The 23,384-nt window shown below is 40.9% G+C and overlaps 1 protein-coding gene and 1 long non-coding RNA gene across 4 annotated transcripts in view; one reads left to right on the top strand and one right to left on the bottom strand.

Annotated features, from left to right (window-relative positions):
* Positions 1-23,384, top strand: part of NFX1 (nuclear transcription factor, X-box binding 1) — a 69,818-nt gene that overhangs the window by 24,728 nt on the left and 21,706 nt on the right. The window contains exons 10-15 of one of the 3 annotated variants that reach the window (XM_079790280.1): positions 4,571-4,668; positions 7,856-7,886; positions 10,077-10,159; positions 12,683-12,791; positions 20,318-20,437; positions 23,103-23,182. In XM_079790280.1, the coding sequence (XP_079646406.1) occupies positions 4,571-4,668; positions 7,856-7,886; positions 10,077-10,159; positions 12,683-12,791; positions 20,318-20,437; positions 23,103-23,182 (521 nt within the window). The remainder of the gene's footprint in view (positions 1-4,570; positions 4,669-7,855; positions 7,887-10,076; positions 10,160-12,682; positions 12,792-20,317; positions 20,438-23,102; positions 23,183-23,384) is intronic. The other 2 variants (XM_079790281.1, XM_079790282.1) reach the window with 2 other exon arrangements.
* On the bottom strand, positions 11,128-12,676 carry LOC307110840. The gene is made up of 3 exons (XR_013814503.1): positions 11,632-12,676; positions 11,501-11,598; positions 11,128-11,468 (listed from the first exon to the last, which is right to left on the bottom strand). It is a non-coding gene; the product is annotated as an uncharacterized lncRNA (long non-coding RNA).

Below are 23,384 nucleotides of genomic sequence, written 5' to 3'. Positions count from 1 at the left end.
GGCCGACGCTCTATCCACTGAGCCAAATCAGTTAGGGCTCACTATGCCAAACTTTTAAGGAACTTGGTTGAGTTGGATTGGGAAGCTCAAAATCAAGTGTATTCAGATCTGGCATATCTATAGAAAGCTTGTTTAAGTCTTTTAGTATCTCACCGTAGGAAATTTCCAGTCTAGACATTTAGCTTTATTACAAGAGACTAAGTGGAGTTCTGCTATCAGGATGGTAGCATGAGCAGCTACTTGGACCCACCCCCAGTAAAACAAGCAAAGCTGGCACAACCTTAAAAAAACACACCACACAACCATTTAAAATCTCTGAAAATTGTTGTACAGGCATACATCAATTAAGAAATATTTATTGAAGAAAATCTACTAAAACTCAGAACAGCAAGAATCTGTGTCATTTGAGTCACAACCCACTTCCTTCTTCCTTTCCCCCACCTCCAGCTCAGCACTTAACAAAGCTTCATTCAGGATGGGTGTGCTCAAGAAGGCAGGGCTTCCTCTGCCCTCAGCTCACAATCAAGGGTGTTTTACTGGGTGGAGCAGACTACCGCATTTCTCATCCCCTCTAACTCCAGGTTAAAGAGGCTAAAATTAGGGTAAGCACAGCTGAGAAGTTGGGGGCTTCATTCAGCTTTACCCATGAGTCGAATGTTCTAGCCTAATCACAATACGTGAGAATGCTGGGCCCCAGTCACCCTCACCCTGGCTCACTTGCAGGGCAGAGGTTTCACATTAAGAGAATTAAGCAAAGAAAACCAGAGACTACTATCCCATCTGGCACCCAAAGTAGTGGCTTACACTCCCAGGGGAAGAGGCAGTCCATAAGAAAGCAAGCTCCAAAGTGTTCCCCAAAGGAACTGAAACGGAGTGTGGGGGAAAGTTCAGGGCTAAGGTCCTTTAGAAAACAGTAACTCCTCTTAATTAAGAGTAACAAGCTAAACTATAGGCCAGCTAGTTCACCATAAAAAAAAAAAAAAAAAAAAAAGGAGATGGCTAAGAGGAGCCTTTCTGGGGTCAAACAAACTTCATAGACTTGCCTCAAAGACTACCCCTGCCCAAATTTCCTTGGATCAGACCCTGAGCAATTTTATGCCTCAAGGCATTTTTGAAAACAATAGAGCAACCAGTCAGCAATTAGTGGGGTCTCAAGTGTGAGGGTCGTACCGAATGAGGCAGACAGCGTAACTGAGCGATCAGGGAAAGAGATAGTCATAGAGCTCTACTAAAACCATTGTCTTCCCAGGCTCTGCCATCCAAAGAGTGACACCAAGGACATCATACCAGAGGGGAAATAAACTTCACTAAAGTAGCCTAGACAAGTCACAAAACAGATAAGCAAACAACAAAAATACAGTGGAGAGAGAGAGAGAAAGTAGTATCCAGAGTTGCCACAAAATGTCTGACTTCCAGCAAAAATTTATGAAGTATGCAAAGAAATGGAAAAAAACATAGGCAACAGAAAGTTTCTGTGATCTGTGAGAGTGACCTATGTCAGATTTAACAAAAACCAAGGTATGTTCAAGGAACTAAAGGAAACCATGCTTAAAGAGGTAAAGGAAGGTATAAAGATAGTGTCTCATCAAATAGAGAATATCAATTGAAATGGAAATTATAAAGTAGAACCAAATGGAAAATTTGGAGTTGAGAAGTTCAATACTTAAGATGAAAATTTAATTAAAGGGGCTCAACAGTATTGTTGACGTGGCAGAAGAAAGGATGAATGAATGTAAAGATTGATAGAGATTGTATAATCCAAAGAACAGAGAGAAAATAGAATGAAGAAAAATGAACATGCCTCAGAGAAATGTGGGACACCTTTAAGCACACCAACATATCTATAATAATAAAAAGTGCAATATGCGATTAGACTGGACATCGTTCCGGATGTGATTCCGGACGTCCTTCCAGATGAAGCTGGGGCCAGAGGGAAGCCTGGGTCTCGGGTGCCAGAGGGAAGCGGTGTTGGCAGCTGGTGGAAGGAAGGCCTACTCTTGCATGAATTTTGTGCATCGAGCCTCTAGTCTTCTATAATAATAAAAGCATAATATGCTAATTAGACCAGACAGCTAAACGACCTTCCGGGTGAAGCCAGGGCTACAAGGGCCGAGACAAGCCACCGTGGCTGCAAGGGCTGAGCCCCTGGCACGAATTTCGTGCACTGGGCCTTTAGTACAGTATATAATGGGAATACCAAGAGATGAGAAAAGAGCAGAAAAGTATTCTTAGAAATAATGGCTGAAAATTTTCCAGGTTTATTGAAAAACATTAATCTGTATAGCCAACAAGCCCAACAAACTCTAATAGGGTAAATTTAAAGAGCTCCACACAGAGACATAGTAAGAATGCTTAAAGCATAAGACAAGGAGAAAATCTTTAAAGTAGCAAGAGAAAAATCACTCAAGGGGACCCCTGTGAGATTAACCGCAGACTTCTCATCAGAAACAATGGGGAACACTACATCACAACCAGAAAGTAGTGGGATGACCTATTTAAAGTGCTGAAAGAAAAAGACCTGGCAACTAAGAATCTTATATCCAGCAAGACTGCCTTTCAAAAATAAAGATAAAAGTGGAGAATTTGTTGCTATTTTACAATAAATAATACTAAAGGAATTTCTTTAAGCTGAAAGCAAGTAAACCCAGATGTAAATTCAAATCCATATGAGAAAAAGAGTAAAAGTATTACATCATAATAAAAAAAGACAGTATAAATACATGTTCTTTTCTCAACTTATTTAAAAAGCAATTGTATAAAATAATATGTATGTAACTGGATTATTTGTAGAAATATATCTGATAATAACAGACAAAGGAGGTGGGTGGGATCAATGTTGTTTTGAAGTAAGGAAATGATACCACAGGTTAGCTCATATTCACAGGAACAAATGAAGGACACCAGGAATGGTAAATAAGACAAATATAAAAAACTATAAATATATACTGTTCTCTTTTCTCAACTTCTTTAATAGACTATAACATATATAAAGTAATAGTTAAAACAATATATTATTGGGTTTATAACATATAGCTGTCCGATGTATAACAATACAACAAAAGAGGAGAAGAGGGAATATAGTTACTATATAGAAATAAGCCTCCTATATCTCACTGGAATTAGGTTAATTATTTAAATCTGAAGTAGATTCTGCTAAGGTATATATGGTAAGCCCTAAAAAAACCATTAAGAAAGTAACTCTTGCCCGGCAGTATGGCTCAGTGGCTAAGCATTGACCTATGAACCAGTAGGTCACAGTTTAATTCCCAGTCAAAGGACATGCCTGGGTTGCTGGCTTCATACCCAGTGTGTGGCGTGCAGGAGGCAGCCAATCAGTGATTCTCATCGTTTTCTTTTTTCTTCTTTTTATTCTTCATACTTTTTTCTTTTTTTTATTGTTTAAAGTATTATAAATAGTAGTACATATGTCTCCTTTTTTTTTCCCAATTGACCCTCCCCTAGCCTCCCCTACCCCCTGGCACATGCCCTCACCCTCCTCCCAGTGTCTTGCATCCATTGGTTATGCTTATATGCATGCATACAAGTCCTTCGGTTAATCTCTTACCCCACTCCCAACCCTCCCCATCCTTTCTGCTATAGTTTGATCTCGTTGTTTCTATCTCTCCCTCTCCCTTCCTCTCTGAAATCAATAAAAAAATATTTTTTTAAAAAATTTAAAAAGAACTGTAAGTGAAATGGCAGGTGTAAATCCAAATATTAATAATAACAATGTGAATGGATTAAACAATTAAACAAAAACAAGATCCATCTATATGCTACCTTTGGGAAATAGACATTAGAATCAAAGATGCAATTAAACTGAAGAGACTGTGGGTGATCCCTGAGGGGTCCTTGAGACAGGAATTGTCCTAAACCTTGCTTAACTGAATGAATGGCATGCCATCTATCACCAGATGTTCACAGAGCTCGAGTCTATGAGATTATAGATCATGGCTTCTTATCATTTTTTATTCTCGGATGATTTCCAGTCAGGAACACTTATAATAACATAATCCATGGCTACAATTTTAAGGAGATTCAAATGTAACCTGGAGACTTGGGGTCTAAATAAGGAAAGAGATAGATTTGTTCTTTCTTTTTGAAAATGTTTTTATTGATTTTTAGAGAGAAGAAATGAGAGAGAGACATTGATGAGAGAGAAACATTGATCGGCTGCCTCCCTGCACTGCTCCTGCTGGGGGTCGAACCCACAGCTCGGGCATATGCCCTGACCAGGAATCAAACTGAAGACCTCTCAGTACATGGGATAATGCTCAACCAACTGAGCTACATGGGACAAAACAGATCTGTTCTTTTACTTAGGCAAAGCACCATGCAATCCAAAGCATATTCCAGTGACTACTGCTGGACTCTGTCCTTGCTGGAAAAGGCTCAGCCTCCTGGATAAAGGGAAAATAAGGGGAAAAGCATTGATGATATCCTTCTTCTCTCAACTCTGATTCTGGAGTTGTAGGGAACAGAGGTAGAAGACCAATGTGGCTAATGAGTTTGGGAATCTGCAATGAGTAGTTGCAATTTTCATTCTTAGCTCTTTTCATTTTTATTAAAGATTTCATTCATACCTGTGAAAAGCTCTGCCATGAAGGAGACTGTGGACCATGCTCTCGCACATCAGTTATTTCCTGCAGATGCTCTTTCAAAACAAAGGTAAATCCTAAAAAATGCTAAAGGTTTTGTCACCAATGCCTTTTAAATTGGTGATTATGGAAGAGGAGGTCAATCAAAATAATCTCAGTTTTACTCTTGTCATACTACGTATGATTCATTTAGTCTAGCCAGTGTATAATGACACCTACTATGGTTGTAGGATAGATATCTGGGGTGGAGAAGGGATTGGCAATAAAAGCTCAAAGGCCAGTCAAGGGGATAAGGCAAGTACAGCTCAGCAAATCAAGTGTGATAATGCTAGATGTTGGAAGAGAACAACAATAGCACTGTTGCAAAGGATTAACTAAGAAGTTAGAGGGAACATAGTCCACAAGATTGCCCTCACTTCTGACACCCACTGCAAGAGTTTAGACAACTGCTGAATTAGAACGGTCCATATGACCACCCTCAAGGTTTGATAATTCACTAGAAGGTCTCTCAGAATTCAGTGAAAGCTGTTATAGTCATTGTTACAGTATTTCACAGGGAAAGGATACAGATTACCATCACCCAAAGGAAGAGGCATGTAGGGCAGAGTCGGAGAAAGTACCAAATGTGAAGCTTCTAGTTGTCCTCTCCCCATGGAGTTGGAACATTGTTACTTTTTCAGCATCAGTGTGTACAGTGGAGTATTGCCAATCAGGGAAGCTCCCCCAGTTTTTATTGAAGCTCCATTGTGTAAGCATGATTGACTGCCATTGTAGCTGATCTCAGTCTCCAGTCCTTCCAGAGGTCTACTGATATTGTGTGGCCCAAAGCCTGCACCCTAAATCACATCAGTCTCTACGGTGTGGTCATCTCCTACCCTAAGACTATCCAGTGTGGCCATCCTGACCCTAAGTCATATTATTAGACTAGAACCCAAGTTACTTGTGAACCAAGGCCCCAGACAAACAGTGGCACTCCTATCAGGCATGATATTGCAAGGGCTTCAATATTACCTCCCAGAAGCCAATGACGAAAGTCAGACCTCTCTTAAGGTAACAGTTCTCACTATACAACTGTTTTATAAATTGACAAGTTTAGTCAGTGTGTCTACTTTCTACGCTGGGCAGTTTGAATTGGACTTTGTGTTATAAAAAGGGTGTCTTACCATTTTGAAATGAGGCCTTAGTGCCCATTCCTCTGTCTGTACCAGAAGAGGCAGGAAGCCTTCCTGTGGAAGTCTTTGGGTAATCAACTTGAGGAACAAACTGAATATTGAACTATCCTGCTCTCTGGCCTACTGCTAGTCATTTCAATGCATGCCAACCTTGTCCCAGCAGAGCACAGGCTGGGGTGCAGACAGAATTCTGAGCAGTTGGTTCTATTTCTTAAATACAGCCCAAGGTCTGGGTATCAGCTGACTTACAAATGATTCTGAGGATATAATCCATAATTGGGAGATGCATTAATAGTTAAGCTTCAGAATAAAATAAAAAATGTAAAACCACAGTTTACATGCAAAAGTTATGTGAGCATTATGGGTTTTTTGTTTGCTTGTTTTTCCTAAAAGAAATCACAGAATACAAGGGGCAGAAAGGAGTTTTGAATGTCAGGTACAAGGCCACTTTATGCTTTGTAAATACAACTGGAAGACAGATGCCATGATTTAGTAATCACAAATTTAGTAATGTCCAGAGGTGCTCTTTGTGACAAAGAATCACAAGCATGTTGGTACGCATGAGCTCAAAATGGTTACTGTCGATTTGCTTCTTTCTTCCTAGTAATCCTTTTTTCACTCACCTTTTTTTGCTTCTCATTCACTCTGTGTCCTCACTCCCTCTAATAGTGGACCCCATGGCAGTAAGAGTATTCTTAAAAAGCTATGTGTAAATTTTTGCAAATAAAAGTCTTATTGTAAAATTGCTATATAAGTTCACAAGTTCATTCAATATATGAATTCTGTTCAACCCTTTGACAAAGTAAAAAAAAAAAAATCTCTTCGAAATACTGATAATCATCACCTCATTGTACAGCCAGATTTTTCATGAATGTAGATTTTTCATGAAATGTCTTTTGTAATGGAATGACCTTTTCCATGGAAGTAAGTTTTCTAGATAAATAAAACATTTATTAAAGCTTCAAAGGTTGTTTTAATCACTTTAGTGGGAGTCTTTGAGAAATATATGGCATATATTACTGCCTCTTTACAAAGAATACTGTATTTAAGTTTTTATTAGTAATTCATATTTATTATAGAGATTTATGGGAGCTCTGCCTTTCCCTAGATAGATACCACTCTAGCATGTCATTTCCCCTGTACAGTCCAGGATTAGCCTTAACTGGAAAACTCACTCAGGCCATTTCATGAGTCACCTTTGCTTTATATCTCTAGAGAGCATGTAGGAATTTTTTGGTATCATCAAACCTAGCCAACTCATCAATTTATCTAAAACATCTTCTGGCCAAAAGCTTCAATTTCTTTGACCTCTTCTGTTATCAACTCTAGTGGCTGCCCTTTTTTATTTCCAGGGTCATTTTCACTAAGAACTAATGTTTTTATCATTTTGCTTATTTCTGAGTACAATGCAACCTGTAAATGTCATCAAAGCCAAATACAAATGTAGTTGTTGGACAGCCAGCCAGGTTCACTCTACCCCAAATGACTGACTTGTTCCCCACGTACCAGCCTCATGTTATTCTGGATCATGCTTCCACAAAATTACATGTGATAGATCTTTGGGGCCATTCACACAATGCAAACCACAGTAATAAAACTTTGAATGCCAAGGTGTACTCTAATCCCACTTTGCTACAGTCCAGCTAGGTTGTCAGTAATGCTCTTAAGTGTGTAGAGTTGTTTGCCCCTGCATTAAATGACACCAGATTGTTACATATTTTCAATTTTTAATTTTTTTGTCTATATGTACCCTTAATAGGCAGTTATTTCTCTTTGCTTTGCCTACCTTTAGCAGCCCTTCTTTCCATTTAGATTTATAATACCTAATCTGCTGTGCATTTGGAGGCCAGACCACAAAGATTGTTACAATTATATTTGCATGAAATATTAGTAAACCTGGGGCCTTGTTGTAAGTAAAGCATATTAATATAGGAACTGGGCTAATCTTGCTCGAGATAGTGAAGTTGGTGAATAAATTGCCAGAGAAGTACAGCACATTTGGGATAGACATGTTACATTTAGCATTATACAATAGTTGTTTTGTTTCATTTATTCTTAAAGTAGTTACTTTTTCTTTTTCCATAGGAGCTTCCATGTACCAGTCTCAAAAGTGAAGGTATGACTGGGAAGGGGCATGAGGAAACTTTCTGGGGTAAATGTATTTGTCAAAATTCAGCGAAGGTACAATTAACATTTGTGCATTTCATTGTATGTAAATTTTACCTCATAAGAAAAGGAGGAAACAAATTGAATTCTAATTAGTGAAGTGTGAAAATTTTAGGGAAAGTGTGATCATATCTGCAACTTACTTTAAAATGCATTAAAAAATAAATTGATGGGTGGGTAGAAAATAGATATGTGGAAAAATAACTAATGGTAGAATCTAGGTAGTGGACAATGAGTAAATTTTACATGTTTACTGTAAAATTGTTCAATCTTTTTTATATGTTTGAAAACTTTCATAATAAAATATTGAAGAGAAGTGAAGGTAACTAATATCTAATGAAACAAGCTTTTTTAACAAGATTTTTTTATTGATATTTAGAGAGAGAGGAAGGGAGAGGGAGAGAGAGAAACGTCAGTATGAGAGCAAAACATCAATCAGCTGCCTCCTGCACACACCCTCTATCGAGATTGAGCCCGCAACCCAGGCATGGGCCCTGACCAGGAATCTTACCAGCAACCTTTCAGTGTGTGGAATGATACCCAAACAACTGCGCCACATCAGCCAGGACTAATGAAGCAAACTTTTTTACACACAGACTCCAATGTCTGATCCCCTTAAGACTTGATAGGATATTAGATACATGGTACCAGGGCCTCAGCCAGCAGCTATACCATTTTACATTCTCACCAACAGTGAGGGTTCCAATTTCTCTCTAATACTTGTTATTTTCTATGTTGTTGTTTTTTTATTACTATTACTAGAGGCCCAATGCACGAAGATTCGTGCAAGAATGGGCCTTTCTTCCCCTGGCTGCTGGCAGCGCCTTCGCTCTGGCTGGAGCCGCCTTTCCGCTCCGGCCCAGAGCCGCCTTTCTGCCTTCCCACACTGCCCAGAGGCCCACCCCACCCCAGCCACTCAGCACCTGTGTATGCAAATTAACCTGCCATCTTTGTTGGGTTAATATGCATACTCACTCCTGATTGACTGGTGGGTGTCACAAAGGTATGGTCAATTAGCATCTTACTCTTTTATTAGGTAGATTATATCTGTCCTAAGTGGGTACGAAGTGCTATGTTGTGGTTTTGATGTTCATTTCCCTAATGACTAATGATGTTGAACTTTTTTCATGTACTTGGCCATTTGTGTATCTTTGGAAAAGAGTCTGTTCAAATCCTTTACCCATTTCAAATTGTGTTGTTGTTGAGTTGTAAGAGTTCTTTATATATTTTGGATCCTAGGTCCTTATGAAACATGATTTGCAAATATTTTCTCCCATTGTGTGTGGGTTGCTTTTTTTTTTCTTCTTCTTTCTGTTTAGTCATTTAATATAAGAAGAGGTCATAAATCCTTCCTCTTTAGATCATGGCAATTTTAATCTGTCCCATAAGCATAGCCACTAAAATCTTTTAGGAGAAAATATGGTAGTCAAATGGGAAAATATTTTCACTTTCTTGAAAGTGTTCCTTGATACACAAAAGCTTTTAATATTGATGAAGTCTAATTTATGTATTTTGTTGTTATTACTTGGGCTCTTAGTGTCCTACCTTTTTTGAAAGTATATCTGTAGGAAGAATTTCTTAAAATGAAATTACCACTTAATTTTTTTTTCTTTTATAGAGAGTGGGAGGGGGAGAGACAGAGAGAGAAACAGCCATGTGAGAGAGACACATCAATTGGTTGCCTCCCACATGCACCCTGACCAGGGCCAGGGATCAAGCTTGCAACCAAGGTATGTGCCCTTGACTGGAATCAAAACCAGGATCCTTCAATCTTGACTCAGTCCTTGGCTCTATCCACTGAGTCAAACTGGCTAGGGCACTACTTAAATTTTTAATAGTTACATTTGTACTCCAAAAGTTTATACTCTCATCACTAAATATGTGTGCCTTTTTTCCATACCTTCACACATACTGTATATTGGTCTTTCTGTTTTCTATTTTTTGACAATCTGGCAAGTGAAAAATTGTATCTTATATTAATATGCATTTTCACTATTAACATTTTAACCACTTATTTACATAATTATTTTAAAATAGCCACACCGGCCGGTGCTTATTTTTATTATTACATTTGTATTTTTGCAGTCACTCAGATATTTGTTATAGCCTTTGCTTTGTTTTTCTTTTTAATTGTCCACAGCAGATGCTACATTTATATGCGACAAGAGGTGTAACAAGAAACGGTTGTGTGGACGGCATAAATGTAATGAGATATGCTGTGTGGTAAGTGGACCCATCATTAGTCACAATCAGATTGCATTCTTTCAGGAGCTGGGCTTCTGGAAGCCTCAGCCATCTGGAATGCAGCCCAAATCACTGGAAGGGGCCCCCTGAGCAGGAGTCAGAGAGCTGCCCAATCAAGCTGACCTCAGTCAGGTTAAAATGTCAGTCAGTGGCAACATGGAGGAAGAAAAAGACGAAAGACAGAGGCCTCAGGCCCCAGAGCTCAGGACTGCTGGATGAGCAGTTCTCCACAGGAGATTGTGTGTTATCCCAGCACACAGACTGGCATGTGCTTAGTAACTTGGGCTTCAGGTTTCCTGTAGTAGGTAAAATGTGTGTGGCATTGTTGAAAGAGCAAGTTTTAGTTATCTGTAATATTCACTTCTGTGGAACTAAAGAAAGCACTTCTGGCAGTCAGATAGCACAGTACCAGTAGCAAGGTAATGCACATGTACACACTTACACATATATGTGTATGTGTGTATATATAAAAAATACATAATTGTTTTAAATTTTATTGACATAGTGAAGAGTAATAAATTTGTACAGTATATCAAGACTTATTTATAAGCTAGTGTTTAAAGACTTAAAGACTTCTTGTTATTGAAAATTTCTAACATACACAAAAGCAGAGAGACTAGTCCCATATACCCAGTATCCAACTTTAGTGGTAATCAGCTCATGAGTAATCTTGTTTCATCCACATCTCCACTAACTCCACCTCCCCTGATTATTTTGAAGCTAAACTCAGACATCATTTCATCCATAAATATGGAGAGCTTTTATTATTATTACTAGAGGCCTGGTGCATGAATTTATGCATGGGTGGAGTCCCTTGGCCTGGCTGCCAATCAAGGGCCCATCTCACCCAGTCCCAATCAGGGTCTGGGAAAGGGGAGGGGGGCGGACAACAGGAGCTCACTGACCACCAGGGGGAAGCTCTTGCGTTGAGCATCTTCCCCCTGGTGGTCAGTGTGTGTTGTAGCGATGGTCGCTTAGGCTTTTATATATATAGACTAGAGGCCTGGTGCATGAAATTCGTGCACGGGGAGGGGGGTGTCCATCAGCCCAGCCTGCACCCTCTCCAATCTGGGACCCTTTGAGGGATGTCCGACCACCTGTTTAGGCCCGGGGATCGGGCCTAAACGGGCGGTCGGACAGCCCTCTCACAATCCAGGACTGCTGGCTCCCAACTGCCTTCCCCTGCAGGCCTGGGTATCCCCCCAACTATCCTCCCCTGCAGGCCTGATCCCACCAACTGCCCCCTCCTGCAGGCTTGGTCCCCCCATAACAGCCCTCCCCTGCAGGCCTGGTCCCCCCCAACTGCCCTCTCCTGCTTGCCTGGTCTTCCCCAACTGCCCTCCTCTGCTGGCCCAGTCACCCCTAACTGCCCTCCTGCCTGCAGGCCTGGTCCTCCCCAACTGCCTTCCCCTGCAGGCCTGGGTATCCACCAACTATCCTCCCCTGCAGGCCTGGTCCCCCTCAACTGCCCTCCCCTGCAGGCTTGGTCCCCCCCATAACAGCCCTCCCCTGCAGGCCTGGTTCCCCCCAACTGCCCTCCCCTGCTGGCCCGGTCACCCCTAACTGCCCTCCCTGCTGGCCTGATTGCCCACAACTGCCCTCCCCTGCAGGCCTGGTCCCCCCCCCCCAACTGCCCTCCCCTGAAGGCCTGGTTCCCCCAACTACCCTCCCCTGCAGGCCTGGTCCCCCACAACTGCTCTCCCCTGCTGACCTAGTCTCCCCCAACTGCCCTCTGCCAGCCTGGTTACCCCTAACTGCTCTCCCTGTTTGTCTGATCGCCCACAACTGCCCTCCCCTGCAGGCCTGGTTCCCCCACACAGCTGCCCTCCCCTGCAGGCCTGGTCCCCCCAACTGCCCTCCCTGCAGGCCTGGGTCCCCCCTCCAACTGCCCTCCCTTGCTGGCCTGGGTCCCCCACAACTTCCCTCCCTTGCTGGCCTGGTCTCCCCCAACTGCCCTCCTCCACCAGCCTGGTTACCCCCAACTACCCTTTTCTGCTGGCCTGGTCACCCCTAACTTCCCACAACTGCCCTCCCCTGCAGGCCGTCTTGTGGCGGCCATCTTGTGTCCACATGGGGGCAGCCATCTTTGACCATATGGGGGTGGTTATCTTCTGTCTTGGTGTGACGGTCAATTTGCATTTACTCTTTTATTAGATAGGACTAGTAGGCCTGCGCACAAATCTGTGCACCAGTAGCTCTGCTGCCCTCCTGTAGTTCTCCGCCCACTGCCCCGCCATCCTGTAGCTCCCCCTGCCCCCTCCCTCCATCACACCTTGCTGCCCTGCCCCCTCCTGTAGTTTTTTGCTGCCCACTTGTAGTTCGCTGCTCCACCCTCCTGCAGATTCATGATCTGGTCGTTATGCAATTGGTCATTACGTCTCAAGGCGTAACGGATAATTAGCATATTCCTCTCTCATTATATAGGATTATTATTATTAATCTTCTTGTTTATGAAAAAAAAAATAGAGATAATTTTGTAAACAAATATAATCCTCTTCCTAGGATAAGGAGCACAAATGTCCTTTGATTTGTGGGAGGAAACTCCGTTGTGGCCTTCATAGATGTGAAGAACCTTGTCATCGTGGGAACTGCCAGACATGCTGGCAAGCCAGTGAGTGTCTTCACTGTATACTTTATTATAAGAATTTTCTAGGAATTTAGGCATAATGTATTTTGAGATAATTATATGCTTAGAGTGGTATGAATTACTGACCTAATAAGTCTTAATATTTCAGATATATTAAGTTTTTTAAAAACATTATTCTGTGCCCTAGCCAGTTTTGCTCAGTGCGTAGAGAGGCAGCCATAGACCAAAGGGTTCGATTCCGGTCAAGGGCACATACCTTGGCTGCAAGCTCCTTCCTGGCCCAGGCCGTGGTCAGGGCTCATGCAGGAGGCAACCAATTGATGTGTTTCTCTCACATCGATGTTTCTCTCTGTCTTTCCCTCTCTTTTCCACTCTCCCTAAAAAAGAAAATCAATGGAAAAATATCCTTGAGTAAGGATTAACCAAAAAAATAATAATAAAAAAGACTTTAAGAAAAGAAAGTTATTCGTAGTGCTATATTGTTGTCCCTAAATGTATGAAACGTGGGATATAGGCAATGATCCTAAAATGGAGTCTGGTTCATTAATGGATACCTCTTTTGCTACCTCCTTCTTAAATATTATAGCCCTAGCTGGTTTGACTCAGTGGACAGAGCACCAGCCTGGGGACTGAAGGGTCCCGGGTTCGATTCCGATCAAGGGCACATGCCTGGGTTGTGAGCTCGGTCCCCAGTAGAGGGCCTGTAGGAGGCAGCCGATCAATGATTCTCTCATTGATGTTTCTATCTCTCTCTCCCTCTCCCTTCCTCTCTGAAATCAATAAAAATATACCGTATTTTCCGGCATATAAGACTACCTTTTAACCCAGGAAAATCTTCTCAAAAGTCGGGGGTCTTATACGCTGGAAAATACGGTATTTACAATTTAGAATTAAAGTGAGTTATTGCCAAATGATGGGTGGGTTATCGTATTTTCCGGCGTATAAGACCCCCGACTTTTGAGAAGATTTTCCTGGGTTAAAAGGTCGTCTTATACACTGGAAAATACGGTATTTTATAAATAAATAAGTAAATAAATATTATAGACCCAGGTTCTGTCCTTAGCAATTTTTCTTTCTATCAATGATTTTCAACCTTTTTCATTTCATGGCACACATAAGTTAATTACTAATTCTGTAGCACACCAAGAAATGTATTATATTTTTGCTGATCTGACAAAAAATATAGGTATAATTTTGATTGATTTATATACACACACAACTGCCCGCCCCTGCAGGCCTGGTCCCCCCAACTGTTCTCCCCTGCAGGCCTGGGTCCCCTCGCAACTGCCCTTCCCTGCAGGCCCGCTCACCCCCAACTGCCCTCCCTTGCAGGCCTGGTCCCTCCCAACTGCCCTGCCCTGCTGGCCTGATCACCCACAACTGTCCTCCATTGCAGACCTGGTCCCTCCCAACTGTCCTCCCCTGCTGGTCATCTTGTGGCGGCCATCTTGTGTCCACATGAGGGCAGTCATCTTTGACTACATGCGGGCAGCCATCTTGTGTATTGGAGTGATGGTCAATTTGCATGTTATTCTTTTATTAGATAGGATAGAGGCCTGGTGCACAGGTGGTGGCCAGCTGATTTGCCCTAAAGGGTGTCCCGGATCAGGGTGGGGGTTCCCTTGGGGCATGGGGTGGCCTGGGCGAGGGGCCTGTGGTGGTTTGCAGGCTGGCCACACCCCCCGGCGACCCAAGCGGAGGCCCTGGGATCTGGGATTTATTTATCTTCTATAATTGAAACTGTAGCCTTGAGCGGAGCCAAACCTGCTCGCTCCGTGGCCGCAGCCATTTTTGTTGGGATTTATTTATCTTCTATAATTGAAACTTTGTAGCTTTGAGCGAAGGCCAGGGCTGCAGGAGCTTGGCTTCCTCCATCACCTGGGGCAACTCAAGCCTCCTGCTCTCTCCAGTTCCGTGGCTGCCGCCATTTTTGTTGGGATTTTTTTATCTTCTATAATTGAAACTTTGTAGCCTTGAGCAAAGGCCAGGGCTGCGGGAGCTTGGTTTCCTCCATCGCACAGGGGTGGGGGGGGGCAACTCAAGCCTCCTGCTCTCTCCAGCTCCGTGGTTGTCGCCATTTTTGTTGGGATTTTTTTATCTTCTATAATTGAAACTTTGTAGCCTTGAGTGCAGGCCTGGGCCGGCCAGGGTGTGTGGGAAACTTGGCTTCCTCCATTGCTGGGGAAACCGAAGCCTCCTGCTCACTCTGTGGCTGCAGCCATCTTGGTTGGGTTAATTTGCATACTCGCTCCTGATTGGCGGTGTAGCAAAGGTATGGTCAATTTGCATATTACTCTTTTATTAGATAGGATTTTTTTTATTGAGGTATTATATGTGTACATATCTTATCATTACCCCCCCACCCCACACCCATACATGCCCTCACCCCCCAGAGTTTTGCGTCCATTGTTTATGCTTATATGCATGCATACAAGTCCTTCGTTTGATTTCTTATCTCCCCCACCTCTCCCTAACTTTCCCCCTGTAATTTGAAAGTCTGTTTGTTGCTTTACTGTCTCTGTATCTATCTTTTTGTTCATCAGTTTATAATGTTCTTTATTATCCATAAATGAGTGAGATCATGTGGTATTTTTCTTTCATAGAATGGCTTATTTCACTTAGTATAATATTTTTTTTTAATTGTAGTTACCATTGCATGTTAACGTAAGTAACAATTTTTTAAAACTATATTTTCAAAAACATTAGAAGAGTAGCTGCTTGATTTAATAGAAGATAGCGCATTCTCACATCTGCTTCTATATCAGTCTATTGCAATATAGTTGAGGCATATGGAAAACAATCCAGTTTCACACAGCTAGTTGAAGAAGGAATTGCGTATTTTAAAACTTTTACAGGTAATTGTGAGTATTCTTTTTTGATATTACACCAAAACTTAACTTCATTTCAGAAAGTACTTAAGTCAGTATTTTTGTGTTTATTCTTGGTCACATTAAGATTCATTGGATTTTTTTGTATTTTGAATGGATCTTTTACCCATGCATGATTTTACAATGTCATACATTGATCATTTGGAAAATAGTTGTCACTGGGTTATGCATATCTTTGAAGTGTTGACAACTTTTGTGTTATACTATTAAAAACTCACTGCTATAATTACCATCAGAAGACTCTTAGGAAAAGTAATAGGAAATTGTCAAGCTCATCATAGTGATAATTACATATTTTCAAATATTCTGTTTTTATTCGAAGCTTGAATTTTGTCATTGGCAGCAAAGTCATTTTTTCATAAAGTGACAGGCTCACTTTGTTCTTTTTTTTAAATATATTTTTATTGATTTCAGAGAGGAAAGGAGAGGAAGAGAGAGATAGAAACATCAATGATGAGAGGGAATCATTGATTGGTTGCCTCATGCATGTTGGACTGAGCCCACAACCCAGGTACATGCCCTTGACCAGAATCGAACCTGGGACCCTTGAATCCCCAGCTGACGCTCTATCCACTGAGCCAAACTGGTTAGGGTGACTTTGTTCATTTTTTATAAAATGTCTGCTAAATACCCAAGTCTGAATAACCATAGTTTGTCAGTCATTGTTTCAAGTAAAAATGATATTCTGTAAAAATAAAAAGTTAATTTAGCTCACAGCTCAGAGAAGTGCAATTCTTCAAAAAACAACCCATTTTTTGTTTGTTTGTTTAAATCCTCACCTAAGGACATGTTTTTATTGATTTTAGAGAGAGGAAGGGAGGGAGAGAGAGAGAGAGAGAGAGAGAAAGAGAGAGAGAGAGAGAGAGACAAACACATACACACACATATTGATGTGAGAGAGAACCATCAATTTTGACCCTCCTGTACTTCCCCCAACCAGGGATTGAACCTACAACGTAGGTATGTAACCCTGACTGGGAATCATCCAGCAACCTTTTGGTATATGGAACGATGCTCCAACCAACTGAGCACCTGGCCAGAGCACAACCAGAGTTTTTTGTGTGCAGCAAAAGTGTATTATATGCAGATTCTCCATTTTATTCCACAGAATATTAAAAATATACAAATTCAACATTCAAGGGGTTTTTTTTGTTTGGTTTTTTTGCTGCTTCATCAAAGACTTTCTTAAGTGAAACTGACATTTTTATATTTACTCTTAAGTACTTGGCAGTGAAAAATACAATGATACAGATTTGAAAGTCTGTTTGTTGCTTTACTGTCTCTGTATCTATCTTTTTGTTCATCAGTTTATAATGTTCTTTATTATCCATAAATGAGTGAGATCATGTGGTATTTTTCTTTCATTGACTGGCTTATTTCACTTAGTATAATATTTTTTTTTAATTGTAGTTACCATTGCATGTTAACGTAAGTAACAATTTTTTAAAACTATATTTTCAAAAACATTAGAAGAGTAGCTGCTTGATTTAATAGAAGATAGCGCATTCTCACATCTGCTTCTATATCAGTCTATTGCAATATAGTTGAGGCATATGGAAAACAATCCAGTTTCACACAGCTAGTTGAAGAAGGAATTGCGTATTTTAAAACTTTTACAGGTAATTGTGAGTATTCTTTTTTGATATTACACCAAAACTTAACTTCATTTCAGAAAGTACTTAAGTCAGTATTTTTGTGTTTATTCTTGGTCACATTAAGATTCATTGGATTTTTTTGTATTTTGAATGGATCTTTTACCCATGCATGATTTTACAATGTCATACATTGATCATTTGGAAAATAGTTGTCACTGGGTTATGCATATCTTTGAAGTGTTGACAACTTTTGTGTTATACTATTAAAAACTCACTGCTATAATTACCATCAGAAGACTCTTAGGAAAAGTAATAGGAAATTGTCAAGCTCATCATAGTGATAATTACATATTTTCAAATATTCTGTTTTTATTCGAAGCTTGAATTTTGTCATTGGCAGCAAAGTCATTTTTTCATAAAGTGACAGGCTCACTTTGTTCTTTTTTTTAAATATATTTTTATTGATTTCAGAGAGGAAAGGAGAGGAAGAGAGAGATAGAAACATCAATGATGAGAGGGAATCATTGATTGGTTGCCTCATGCATGTTGGACTGAGCCCACAACCCAGGTACATGCCCTTGACCAGAATCGAACCTGGGACCCTTGAATCCCCAGCTGACGCTCTATCCACTGAGCCAAACTGGTTAGGGTGACTTTGTTCATTTTTTATAAAATGTCTGCTAAATACCCAAGTCTGAATAACCATAGTTTGTCAGTCATTGTTTCAAGTAAAAATGATATTCTGTAAAAATAAAAAGTTAATTTAGCTCACAGCTCAGAGAAGTGCAATTCTTCAAAAAACAACCCATTTTTTGTTTGTTTGTTTAAATCCTCACCTAAGGACATGTTTTTATTGATTTTAGAGAGAGGAAGGGAGGGAGAGAGAGAGAGAGAGAGAGAGAGAGAAAGAGAGAGAGAGAGAGAGAGACAAACACATACACACACATATTGATGTGAGAGAGAACCATCAATTTTGACCCTCCTGTACTTCCCCCAACCAGGGATTGAACCTACAACGTAGGTATGTAACCCTGACTGGGAATCATCCAGCAACCTTTTGGTATATGGAACGATGCTCCAACCAACTGAGCACCTGGCCAGAGCACAACCAGAGTTTTTTGTGTGCAGCAAAAGTGTATTATATGCAGATTCTCCATTTTATTCCACAGAATATTAAAAATATACAAATTCAACATTCAAGGGGTTTTTTTTGTTTGGTTTTTTTGCTGCTTCATCAAAGACTTTCTTAAGTGAAACTGACATTTTTATATTTACTCTTAAGTACTTGGCAGTGAAAAATACAATGATTACAGTTTGATCCTACTGCCTTGATTTGCATTAAGGCCCTGGCAGGTTTTTTGTTTTTGTACCAACATAGTAGAAAAAGTAAATAATATCTTAGTATTATTATAAAAATAATTTTGACCTTGTGGACTTATTGAAAGAGTCTCAGGGATCCCTAGAGATCAACAGAGCACTTTCAGAACTGCTGCATTAAAAGATTGGCCTAAACCCAGCCTGGTATGGCTCAGTGGTTGAGCGTTGACCCAGGAACCAAGAGGTCACTGGTTCAATTCCCAGTCAGGGCACATGCCTGTTTTGTGGGCTCAGTCCCTGGTAGGGGGGTGTGCAGGAGGCAGCCGATCAATGATTCTCTCTTATTGATGTTTCTGTCTCTCAGCCCCTCTCCCTTCCTTTCTGAAATCAATAAAAAAAAAAGATTGGCCTAAGTCAGATTTCCCATAATTATGTCTTCTCTAGAATGCTAGGCTCGTCTCATTTCGAAAAGGAATTGAGTCAGTGCTTTGTTACAGATCACACACATGGAGTTCTACAGAAAAACATATATGGCCCCTTTACCTAGCTATTTCACATATATCAGCTCATCCTCACAATAATCTTGTTGAGTGGATAGGTAAAAGTTTGGTATCCTCATTTGACCAAAAGAAAAAAAAAATCTCAGAGGGACTTGCCTGCAGTCCCTGAGCAAATAAATAATAGGTGTAGGACTAGGAGTCTAAGTCTCCTGACTGTATTTACAGGGCTCTTTCTACCACATCGTCTAACCTTTGAAGGGTTTGCTGGAGAGTGTTGACTAGAAAAGAGCAGTGGGTAGGGGATCCTAGAGGTCCCTGCGTTTCCAAACTCCAGCGCCCTAGTTGAGAACCATGATCCAAGGGCCTGGCCTCTATCAAGACCCAGAGTTGGAGAACTGGTTCCCCTTGGGATCTGTGGGTTAAGTGGGCTGCTCCTTAGAGCTGTCCCATGTGAGCTCTCATTTTGATTTGGTTTATGAACTGTGCCTAATAAACTCACAGTGTAACTCTGTGCTTCATTTCAACTTTGTATGTCAAGCACCATAGATGTTGATTATACTATGAGAATTTTTAAAATTGCTTCAGTGGCTCTCTGAGGTTTATATTCAAATGTATATTTTTGTATGTTGGTTACTGTAGCTCTCATAATCGCTATCATTTTCCTAACCAAAAGAGTTAAAAAAGAACTATACCTTTAGTGGAAGTCTCATGTTGTTCTCTCAAAAAGAGATGGCCTATAGATCTGTTGTTTATAAAATACATATAAAACTGTCTTAAGCTCATGGACTTAGAGTTCATTGTAGATAAAAATGAAACACTTTATATCTGTCTGCTCCACACTTTTCACAAAATAAAAACATAAAAAATAAAAAGTAGCCTAGCCCTACCCAGTTTGGCTCAGTGGATAGAGCATCGGCCTATGGACTGAAGGCTCCCAGGTTCGATTCTGGTCAAGGGCATGTACCTCAGTTGCAGGCTCCCGGCCCTGGTTTGGGGCATGCGGGAGGCAACCAATCAATGTGTTTCTCTCGAATTGGTGTTTCTCTCTCTTTCCCTCTTCCTTCCACTGTCTTTAAAAATCAATGGAAAAAATATCCTTGGGTGAGGATTAAAAAAAAAAAAAATCAGCCTATTCTCTAGAAATATAAGCCCCAAAAAAGAAAAAGTGTGTGTGTGTGTGTGTGTAAAATATGTGTGTGCTCATCCCAAACTCATGAAGGGTTATTTTGTTTCACCCGCTGCTCCACCAGGTTTTGATGAATTATCCTGCCACTGTGGTGCATCAGTGATCTACCCTCCAGTTCCCTGTGGTACCAGGCCCCCTGAGTGTACCCAAACCTGTGCCAGAGTCCATGATTGTGACCATCCAGGTGGGTCCCATCCCCTTGCCTCCACACCTTACAGCCTTCTCACACCATGTCATTTAGAATGTTGCGTGATGGTCTTCGCTGTTCTGAGATCATGCTGTGATGGCATCCCTCGCCCCCACAGTTGCTCAGAGGCTGCGTCTGTGAAGATGGGTCTGTGATTGGAGCCACAGTTGGGAATCACAGTGCCCTCCACTGCTTTGCTCTGTTGATGTCAGACACACCTGAAAGGCCAGGAGAAGCCCTCACTGGTCTTGTCTTTCAGGGACATTTTTTTCCTTTCCTTGTGGCCTCCACTTTTGGTGCATATTTCAAAGTTGAGCATCTTTTTACAAAATTAAAAGTAAATTGAGTTTTGTTGTTATAGAAGCAATGTATGTTTATTATATAAAAAGAAAGAAAAAAGAGATAAAAGTCAAAGGATTGAAATATCATTTATGTCTTCTTTTAGGAATTAAACTTAGTGTGTATTTTTGGGAATCTTTTTTTCATGGGCAAAATACATATTTGTTCCCCCCCTCCCCCCGCTAAAATAAAGGTGGGATTCTTCTGAACTCTCTCTCTCTCTCTTTTTTTTTTCAAACTCACCAAGGATATTTTTCCCCATAGATCTTTAGAGAGAGAGTGAAAGGGAAGGGGAGAGAGAGAGACTGGTTGTCTTCCACATGCCCCAACCAGGGCTGGGGATTGAATATGCAACTGAGGTACGTGCTGTGCCCTCGATAGGGAATCAAACCCAAAACTCTCGGTCCACAGGCTGATACTCTAACCGACTAGGGTTGAACTTATGCATTTTAACTAGCATTTCCCCTCTTATTGTAATTTTAGCCTTTCTCCTTATCAATGAATATTTCTTACAAATAGATTTTTCAATGGCAGTGGATTGTTCTGTTGCATAGATGGACCATAACTTATGTTGCTAGACATTTAAACTGTTTCCAGTTTTTCTCTAATGGTCTGCTGCAGACACCAGGCGAGAAGCTACTAATCACCCCCAATTTTTTCATATCTATTTAGTCTTGTCACTGGCTTTCCTCTAGGACAGTGGTTCTCAACCTTCCTAATGCCGCGACCCTTTAATACAGTTCCTCATGTTGTGGTGACCCCCAGCCATAAAACTACTTTCGTTGCTACTTCATAACTGTAATTTTGCTAGTGTTATGAATCGTAATGTAAATATCTGTGTTTTCTGATGGTCTTAGGCGACCCCTGACAGCGGTTCTCAACCTGTGGGTCGCGACCCCTTTCACAGCGGTCGCCTAAGACAGATATTTACATTACGATTCATAACACTAGCAAAATTAACAGTTATGAAGTAGCAATGAAAATAATTTTATGGTTGGGGGTCACCACAACATGAGGAACTGTATTAAAGGGTCGCGGCATTAGGAAGGTTGAGAACCACTGCTCTAGGACCATATCAGGTCCATCATTTCATTTAACCAAGTCCCAGAGGCAAACCTGAAATTACTCGGATCATCAGATTTGATACTTACAGTAACTCTGGCCATCTGATTCATACTGACAATTAGACAACTAGCTCTCAATTTTTAATTTAATAGAGTAAAACGGAATTAAGTAAATTCTTTTTTTTTTATTAAATATATTTTATTGATTTTTTACAGAGAGAAGGGAGAGGGATAGAAAGTTAGAAACATCGATGAGAGAGAAACATTGATCAGCTGCCTCCTGCACACCTCCTACTGGGGATGTGCCCGCAACCAAGGTACATGCCCTTGACCGGAATCGAACCTGGGACCCTTGAGTCCGCAGGCCGACGCTCTATCCACTGAGCCAAACCAATCAGGGCTTAAGTAAATTCTTTATTTTATTTTATTTTTCCATCACCATTTATCCCTTCATCTACCAGTAAGTTCTTTTTGAAGTGAAAACTTGCTTCCCTGAGGATCTTAGGATGGCCCTCCCAGCTTAGTTTGCAAGCCCCTGCTGTGGTGTTTACACCAGCATGAAGTAAATGCTCAAGCCAGTACTCACCCACTTCTCCTTTACACTCATTTGCGGATGTTACAGCTGAAGTCCAAAGCCTGTTGGTTAATGTCCATAGTCTGAGCTTAACCATTTGTGAATTTTGTTTTAGCCTGCTTTTGTTCAGCATTCCTTTCACTTTTTTTGAGTGATTGTCATATATCCAGCATGCTGTGAGACACAGAGGGAGATTTAGAGGAAGAAAAAATATCCCGTGACCTTGAGGTTCTTACATTCTCCCTGAGAGGAAGAGGATGGTATTTAAGTACACATGACACAACTAACCATTGCATGAAGATGGGCCAGATAATATGGCAGCAAGCCATCCACTTAAGAACTAAGACATTAGGGGCTGTAAGAGAGCTCAGGGCAGGGTGTGGCCAGCTAAGGAAGGCTTTGTTACAGGACATGAATTTGGATGAACTGTCTCTTACAGGTAGCAAGGAAATTGAAAGGGGTCAGTGGAAGCATGTTAGGTGGATGAGTAACAAAGATGTCTGAGCAGAAGTGAGCAGTTGCTGTGTAAGGTAGAGCCAAAAGAATAAGTAGAATGGACAGACCATGGGGCTGTGCTAAATACTCCATGTGTAAAAGTCCCCTGTCTATGCCATTATAACATGTATAATAGTTTATGTGGCTTTATTTAAACACTATTTCTAATTTTACCTTTCTCTTTCTATAGTATATCATTCTTGTCACAGTGAAGAGAAGTGTCCCCCTTGTACTTTCCTAACTCAGAAATGGTGCATGGGCAAACATGAGGTAAGTTTTCTCTGTCATGTTCATTATTCCAGCCAGAGATTTATTTTTATTGAATCACTTTGAGTTGTTAGTCTCATTTTTTCTCAAAATTAATACTCCCAAGAAGCAGAGGTTTGCTATTGACATGTAAAAAAAAAATTAAGGTATGCCCTAGCTCCGTGGTCGGCAAACTGCGGCTCGTGAGCCACATGCGGCTCTTTGG

The sequence above is a fragment of the Cnephaeus nilssonii genome (genome assembly GCF_951640355.1).
Source record: "Cnephaeus nilssonii genome assembly, chromosome: 14".
Lineage (NCBI taxonomy): Eukaryota > Metazoa > Chordata > Mammalia > Chiroptera > Vespertilionidae > Cnephaeus > Cnephaeus nilssonii.
Note: the sequence above shows the minus strand (reverse complement) of the source record. Positions and strands in the feature narration are given on the sequence as shown.